General features: G+C 42.2%; 1 protein-coding gene and 1 long non-coding RNA gene across 2 annotated transcripts; one reads left to right on the forward strand and one right to left on the reverse strand.

The window, feature by feature from the left end:
• Window positions 1–6: 6 nt before the first annotated feature.
• On the forward strand, window positions 7–2127 carry LOC113206613 (uncharacterized). The gene is made up of 2 exons (XM_026422770.2): window positions 7–174; window positions 315–2127. Exon 2 carries the CDS (start codon window positions 751–753, stop codon window positions 2032–2034), a length of 1284 nt encoding a protein of 427 aa, XP_026278555.2. The 5' UTR covers window positions 7–174; window positions 315–750; the 3' UTR covers window positions 2035–2127.
• A 3482-nt stretch (window positions 2128–5609) lies between these two features.
• On the reverse strand, window positions 5610–6515 carry LOC127749888 (uncharacterized). Its single transcript, XR_008011409.1, has 2 exons — window positions 6354–6515; window positions 5610–6013 (listed from the first exon to the last, which is right to left on the reverse strand). It is a non-coding gene; the product is annotated as an uncharacterized LOC127749888 (long non-coding RNA).
• Between the last annotated feature and the right edge of the window lie 1536 nt (window positions 6516–8051).

The raw sequence follows: 8051 nt of genomic DNA on the forward strand, positions 1-8051 counted from the left end.
TGTTAAAGGCACTCTCGAGCCTCACCCTGTGAAGCCCGAGTTCGCCTTCGTGCTCAGCAAGCAAGCCAGCGAGTCAGCGATCCAACCAGCCAGCCAGCCAACGTCGTACAGCGTCGCCGCCCCCCGCCCTCCTAGCCAGCACCTCTGACCTGACAGTGTCATCACTTCTTTAAAGTAAGTACAGTGATATACACGGCCTAGTTAAGCGCAAAAGCGAGAAAGAGCAGAAACGCGTACCGAATGCATATTTGCATTCGTTTTGGGCCCCCTCCACAAATCTGACGCATATTTCCATTTTTTCCTGTCCAAATCAGATGGCGGCCGGGTTCGGTGTTTTCAACGTGATGAGCCACGTCACCCCCTTCGTCGCGGCCCGCGACATAACCCTAGGGCAACACTTCGTTGCCGTGCGTATGGGAAAGACGACCACTAAGTTCGGGGAGCGCCTTTATTGCGATCATTTTGATAAATACGGGAAGAAAATGAGGCTAGTTCTACCAAAACGCTATGATGGCTTTCCTGATCGCGATATCGATGAAATCAATGAACAAATAGATGACGGGAAGCCCCCCGTCATTGTGCCCATAAAGAAAATAGGAGAGGGGTTTATTTTTCAAATATACCCCTTCGGCGAGGTGCCGGAGCTCCCCGCGGCCCGTCGCGCAGTAGAGTCAGCGGCAGCAGCACCCCCCGCCGCGCTTTAACAACAGCACCTGATTGTCGCAGCGCTGGGCCCGCTCCTCGCTCTTCATGTCACAATGGCAACGGATTCGCGACTTCCTGGACTTGGTCAACGAACCCAACATGCACCAGCAGCACCAACAACACGGCGACGGTGGAGAAGAGAACGAGCAAGAGTCCTCTCCCGAAGTTCTGCTGGAAGGCATTTCATGGGTAACAAATGAAATATTCAATGGGTTTCTAAGGACGCACACTCTCAATGTTAATCTAAGCGTTGACCCGGCTATTGTACTTATTGGGGAAAGGGAGAGAGCGTGTGAACTTATAACAATAGATTTTATGTATCATAATGGAGTTAAATTTCATCTTAATCTTAATGTCGAAATGACAAAAGTTGAATTGACAACGGGGGATATAACTAGTACAAAGCCATATTTTGCAAGTAAAACAGTAACCGTTGTAAACATTGATCAAATATTTAATTTCTATGAAGAATGTGTAATGCAAATTTCTGAAAAAATTGCAAACTTTAACGAGAATGGGTCAAATTTTACTGTGTACAGAGTAATTAAGTTTGAAATTCATACTGTGGGATATAGGCCACTGTCTGCCGGCAGTTTCCTTCCTCTTCCTCCTCATGTTCAAAGTAAAAAAGCATGTATAAATTTAAAAAACTCAGATAACAGATGCTTTCTCTATTCAGTGCTACTGGGTCTGAATATAGAAAATGTCAATGTTAAACGAGTTGCAGAAAAACCTTCTCTTCTCCTTAAGTACGAGGATCAGCTTGATATGACTGGTATTAAATACCCTGTAAAACTATGTCAAATTAACAAAATTGAAATTCAAAATAAAAATATCGCATTAACAATAATTGGATACTCTAAATCTGACGGTTTTTTCCCTTTGCGAACCTCTAAGGCGCTTCTTGATCCGCATAGAACTCGTGTGGATCTGTTATACATTAAACCAGAAACCACTGATGGTAGTGCTAGGAAGAGGAAGAGGAAGGGGAGGTCTCCAGGCAGGTCGTATGTGCTAGACGAGGCCAGGGATGACGATGACGATGACGATGAAGAGGAAGAAGAGGAGGAAGGGGAGGAAGAAAATGACGGAGAGACTAAAAATACTGGTCATTATATTTTTATTAAAAATCTCAACCGTCTCCTCTCCCAGTGTAAGTCGAAAAAAAATGGGCGTAAATTCACCTGTCGGAATTGTTTCTATCAAGCAAGTTTTAAATTATATCTTACGGCTCATGAAAAACATTGTCTATCAATGGACTGTCAAAGGATTGATTTCCCCCTGAAGGGAAAAATGAAATATCTTTCAAACATGCACGTTACACTTTAAAAAGACCTTACGTCTGCATAGCTGACTTTGAAATGTTCGTGTTACCTGAGGCGCACGGCCAATCGCGTCATGTGCCTATGGCTGTTTCATTTCTTGTCATGGGGGACGATGGGCGTCTTATGCACCCGATTGAAGTCATATTTGGGGAAAATTGCGCTGAACGTTTTCTCATGAAAATTGTTAAGGTTCATGCAAAACTAGAAAAAGAGACCCATAAGAAAATCAAACCTTTGACCGCCGCTCAGGAAGCGGTAATGACTGATCCGGAGGGTGTCTGTGGTCTGTGCAAAAAACATCTTCCCATGGATCAGAGATGCGCCGACCATGATCACGTAACGGGGCTCTGGAGACAATTACTTTGCGTTAGCTGTAATAGCTCTTTAACACTGAGTCGAGGCATGGTTGTTGTTTTTCATAATGGCGGATCCTACGACTTTGCCGCTATTGTCCTGGCCTTAAAAACAGTGGCGGAGCCAACAGACACTGTAAACGTAGTTGCGAGGAATTCTGAGAAATTTATATCAATCACTTGGAACAGAATTAGGTTTGTTGACAGCTTCCTTCTAGCCAGCGCCTCCCTGGCGGCGCTGAGTTCTGTGCTAGAACCTAGTGATTTTAAAATATCGGCCCAGATATTCCCGGATCCCGAGCAGTTTAAGCTTATAACTAAAAAGATGCCCTTTCCTTATTCTCATTTTAGCAACGAGTCTGTGCTGGACGAAACTGTTTTACCTCCTATTGAATCTTACTACAACGATCTGACTAAAGAAAAATGCAGTTCTCAGACATACGAGGAGGCTAAAAATATCTGGACTACTTTCAAACTGAAAAATCTTAAACAGCTTGTAAAGCTCTACATTAAAACAGACGTCTGCTTATTGGCAGATGTAATGCATTGCCATCGTAGTACGCTGTACAAACATTTTGGAATAGATCTCTTTCATTTCGTGTCCTTTAGTAGTTTTTCATGGTCGGCTTGTCTTAAAACAACAAATTTGCACTTAACTACATTACGATGCGGTGAAATGTACAGGTTCTGGTCCCGTGCGATGTTTGGCGGATTTGTTACTGTGACTTCCCAGAGGGAAGTCGCAAATAACCCGATGTGCTCCAACTATGACCCGTCTAAACCTATGACCTGGTTAATTTACGTAGATCAGATTTCTCTCTACGGTACGACGATGTTGAATTCTAAACTGCCTACAGGAGGGTTTCAGTTTCTGACTGACGATGAGGTAAAGAATTTTGACATTACAAAAACGGATGCCGATGGAGATGTGGGATACCTCGTGGAAACTAGCTTCTCTTTCCCCGAATCACTGCATGATAAATTTGCTGACTATCCTCCCTGTCCAGAAAAAATTATCGTTTGTCCGGACGATTTGTCCTCCCGGTCAAAAACACTGGCTACGCTTTTAAGCATGAATCCATACAGTAAAGTTGAGAAGTTGGTCGCGACTTTGCATCCCAGGAAAGAGTATGTAATACCTCTCAAGTCTTTGCAGACTATTGTTCGTCTTGGGGTTCAAGTCGATAGTATAACTCGTGTCATGAAATTCTCTCAAAGTAAAGTGCTTGCTCCCTATGTTAAATTGTGCATGGATTTAAGGGCCGCTGCCCAAAATAAGGTGGAATCAGAGCTTACAAAATTGGCCCAAAATTCTATTTTTGGGTTCTCGCTTAAATCAGAGCTAAAACAAACTGATATTAGACTTGTGTTTAACAAGAAAAAATTACAAAAACTTGTAAATTCCCCTCTGTACCACCGTGCTACCATTATCGGCCAGGACGCGGCTATCGTTGAAATGAAGCGGGCTAGCGTATGTATAACATCACCTGTATTTCTAGGAATTAGCATTTTGAGTTTTTCCAAAGACATTATGATTAAATTTTGGTATGACCGAATTAAGAATTTTTTTGGTAGTTCTGCTCAGTGTGTGATGAGCGACACTGACTCAAATGTCATTAAAATAACAAAAGACAGTCCAAATATTTACAAAACTGACTTGTTCCCAAATTTTGGAGACTTAATCGATTCAAGTAATTACGATCCAAAAAGTGAATTTTTTTCGTGGAAAGACGAAAAAAGCCGGGGTGTTTCACAGATGAGTTAGGAGGTAAAATTCTGCAAGAAATTATATGTTTAAAACCAAAAAGTTACTGTGTAAAAGTGAAAGACGGGCCTATGACGTTAAAGTCCAAAGGCGTTCCGACTGCAATAAGGAAAAGTTTTACATTCGATGATTACCTGCACTGTCTGGAAACTATGGAGCCAAAATTAGTAAAGTTTAAAAGAATCGGTCATAAAAAGCAAATTCTTTGGACTTTTCAATGCAAAAAAATTGCACTTTCTTGCCTTGATACAAAGAGGTATTGGCTCGACACTCCAGGGACTTATGGCTCTCTTCCTTTTGGGCATTATGCTATAAAAACAGCTGATCCGAGTGCTGCGAGCTCAGTAAGCGATGGCCCTTCGTCTTAGACACCCCGCCGCTATATATTGTGCCGGTAATACAGGACATCTGTAATAAGCAAACATAACCTCTAAAATATTGTACCTAATCTGTATATCTCTCTGTGTGTGTGTGTGTGCTCTATAGGTCAGTCCCAGTCCGGCAAGACGCACTGGATATATAATTACTTAAGAAATTTAAAAACACTGTATGCGCCTAACATTAATTTTAAGACAATTTTGTATTGTTATGGGGAAATAAATGCTATTAAAAATATTCCTAACGACATAAGACCTCTCTTAACTCTTATATCCGGCATCCCTGAAAACCTAGTTTCTCTGGTTAAAGATACTCCAGCTATAATAATTTTTGACGACTTATATTCTTCGGTATTTTCAAACAAAGAGATAGTAGATTTGTATGTAAATGGCGTACATCACTGCAGTATAACAGTGATTTTAACGACACAAGTATTATTTCCCAAAGAAAAAAATGCCCGAATTCTCGCGCTAAATAGTATGTATTATTGTATCTGTCCAACAAGCCGAATTAACGCATCATTTGTTTATCTAGCGAATCAAGTCGCAGAACCCGGGGAGCGAAAAGTTCTTATCGAGGCGTATAAAGACCATATCAAGACCTGTCCTCGGAAGCCGTTCTTTTTGGATTTGCACCCCTGTACTCCCAGCTGGGCGCGCTACAGATCAAATATATTTGAATCCGACGAGTGTTGTGTAGTCTATTGTCCTCAAAAAATTTATAATGAGCGAGCGTTTGCGGAGGAAATTAGCCCATCTAATTGTTTTGAGTAATTCTTGTAAAAACGTGCAAAATTCTCTGCTCCATAACCCTGACAAAGAGCTTGTAGCTGTCCTCAGCAGCTGTGTGTTAAACGCGATTCGAAATCCCGATGTAAAACTTAGTCCGGCCTGTTTGAGAAAACTCAAGCCCTATAAAAACATTATAAGAACTTTTGCATGTCCTAAAACTTCTCAGAAGGCAAAGCAACTAATACTTCGTAAAAAACAGACAGGAGGCTGGCTGATTCCAATTATTACATCTCTCCTGGGAAGTGCTATACCTGCTTTAATTAAACAATTTTCTGGCAAAAAAGAGGCAGAGTAAGATGCAGAAGATGTATTTATTTTCGGATTCTCAATATAAACGTCTACGCGAAACACATCTCACGCCGGCTGAAGTCAATTTCCACCAGGTTTATAGAAAAATGATTGATGTATTACATCGTACAGATATTACTGACGATGAAAAATGGGGCATTTATGCCCGCCTGTTTGAAAAATATCTCTCGCTTGTACGAACCGAGGGGCTAGACGCGGCTCCTCCGCCGGGGGAAAGCTACACGACGACGACGACGGCTGAGCTGATGCCTTCAGCCGCACCGGCCGCAGCGGCGTCAACAGCGCCAGTCCGATGGAGCGCGTCTCGGCGGAGTATGCAGTTTGAGCATCCCGCTGAGATTTTCCCCAGCACGCGCGAGACACAGCCAGCGCCACGAAAAAAGAAATCTGCAGCAAAAAAAGCAGACGATGTTAACATATCGCCTCGTAAATTACGGGGCAGAAACATTGGAGTGCAAACGTCTCCAGCTAGAGAAAGGCCTCAGCCTCAGTCTAAAAAAGTTATTCCTGCTAAAAGAAAAATTACCGAGCCCATGACTCCCGTTGTTCCCGGTAAAAAAGCAAATCGGGGTTTAAATTCAGACTCGGAAAACGAGGAATTTGAAGAGGCTCAAGATGGCGCAGGTGGGAGGAAAAGGAAACGTTTCTCATGCAAAGGTCTATGGAATTTTATGTAATTTGTAAAAAATAAAACAGACGTCCTATACCCATATATAAGCGTGCTTACTTTATTTCACTTGTCACTCTCCCTCTTCTCTTCCTGGCTGGCGCATCTACAGATACTCTGAGGAAGTCTGAAAATGAGCAAAAAAGCAGAAAAATTATTACAAAAACTGTATTTATCGCCACCGTCTTCCGTCCTTTTTCGTTCGCAGGGAGCGCTCGAAAAGGGCCTCAAGAAAGTCGACAAAAAGATAATTCAAAATTTTTTGCTGAGAGAGCCTGTTCATACAACTTTTAAGAACGCAAGGAGGAGATACCCCACGCACGGGTATGACAACCTGACAAGAGCTGGAGTGCTGCTGCAAGCCGATCTTTTAGATGTTCAAAAACTGTCAAAGTACAACTCTGCAGTCCGTTATTTACTTTGTGTGATTGATGTTTTTACTAAAAAAGTTGCTGTAGCCCCCCTAAAAAATAAATCGGCCGCGAGTGCAGCCGAGGGTATGAAAGCTATATTGCGCGACTTTCACCCCCTTCGCATTCAACAAATTTCTCATGACCAGGGGAACGAGTTCAAGGGGGAATTTCGCCAACTTTTAAAGCGAAACAAAATTGAATCAAGCTTTGCTCTTGTCTCTCCGCATAAGGCGTCTGTAATCGAAAGATTTCACAGAACACTTCGGTCTTACATTTATCGATATTTATATCACAACCAAACGAATCGATATGTTGACGTTCTCCCCCTCTTAGTCAAATCTTACAACAGCGCTGTCCACCGGACCACTGGTTTTGCTCCAAACAAGATAAAGAAAAAAGATTTTTACAAAATTTGGTCGAAACGCATTTTAGAGGCACATCGACACGGGCGGCCAGAGAGACCGCCGCGATATACCATAGGCGATACAGTGAGAGTGTCAAAATTACGTTATAGCCCGTTTGAGAAAGGAACTGAGCGTAGCTTTACTGAAGAAATTTTTCATATAGTCGATATTATTCTCAGACGACCGAAAAATATATACATGTACACTCTGAAGGACTCGACAGGCCAGCCGATAGTTGGCCGTTTCTACGAGCAAGAACTCACACGAGCAACCGTGGACCAGGATACATTATTTAAAGTGTCTCGAATTGTTTCGTATAAAAAGATCAGAAATCGGAAATTTTTTTTAGTTGAGTTTGAGGGGTACCCGAAGGAGGCCGCAAGCTGGGTACCGGAGGAAAACATACAAAAATATTGAGGAAAAAATAATTATGGAAAATCAGTTCCAGGTGATTCTGACTAGTGACAGTAGTATGGAACTATACCCGGAGAATAAACTGTCAGAGTTTACAAATTATTTGGCTAATCCGCTTCGATTCGGAAGTGCCTACAGCAAATGGGGAGTTGGAGTTAAAACTATATCTTTTCCGCCCACTTCCGCGCCTGCAACCAGCAAGACGACGGCCAATACAAAAACTGGGGAGATTGAATCAAATATTTATGTGTATCTTGATATTGTTCAAGAACAATACATCGGCAATACGAGCGCAAAAATCGCGGTGTGCCTGCCACCTGCTTATGTCCAATCGTATCATGAATTTGTTAATATAAATTACATTCCTTTATCCAGGCGTGATATACAGTCCATTACGGTTGGAATAAAAGATCGCTATACAAATTTGTACCCCTTCCAAGCGAGCCACCATACAACCCTGTGCGTTTTAGCGTTTAAACGTCTAGTGTAATGGGTGGAAGATATATCTCTGTATCACCCCAAGCCTC

This window comes from Frankliniella occidentalis, unplaced genomic scaffold, assembly GCF_000697945.3.
Source record: "Frankliniella occidentalis isolate FOCC.00 unplaced genomic scaffold, Focc_3.1 Scaffold5, whole genome shotgun sequence".
Lineage (NCBI taxonomy): Eukaryota > Metazoa > Arthropoda > Insecta > Thysanoptera > Thripidae > Frankliniella > Frankliniella occidentalis.

Coding starts and splice junctions, on each gene's coding strand:
- LOC113206613 (XM_026422770.2), top strand. CDS start 751: ATGTCACAATGGCAACGGATTCGCGACTTCCTGGACTTGGTCAACGAA.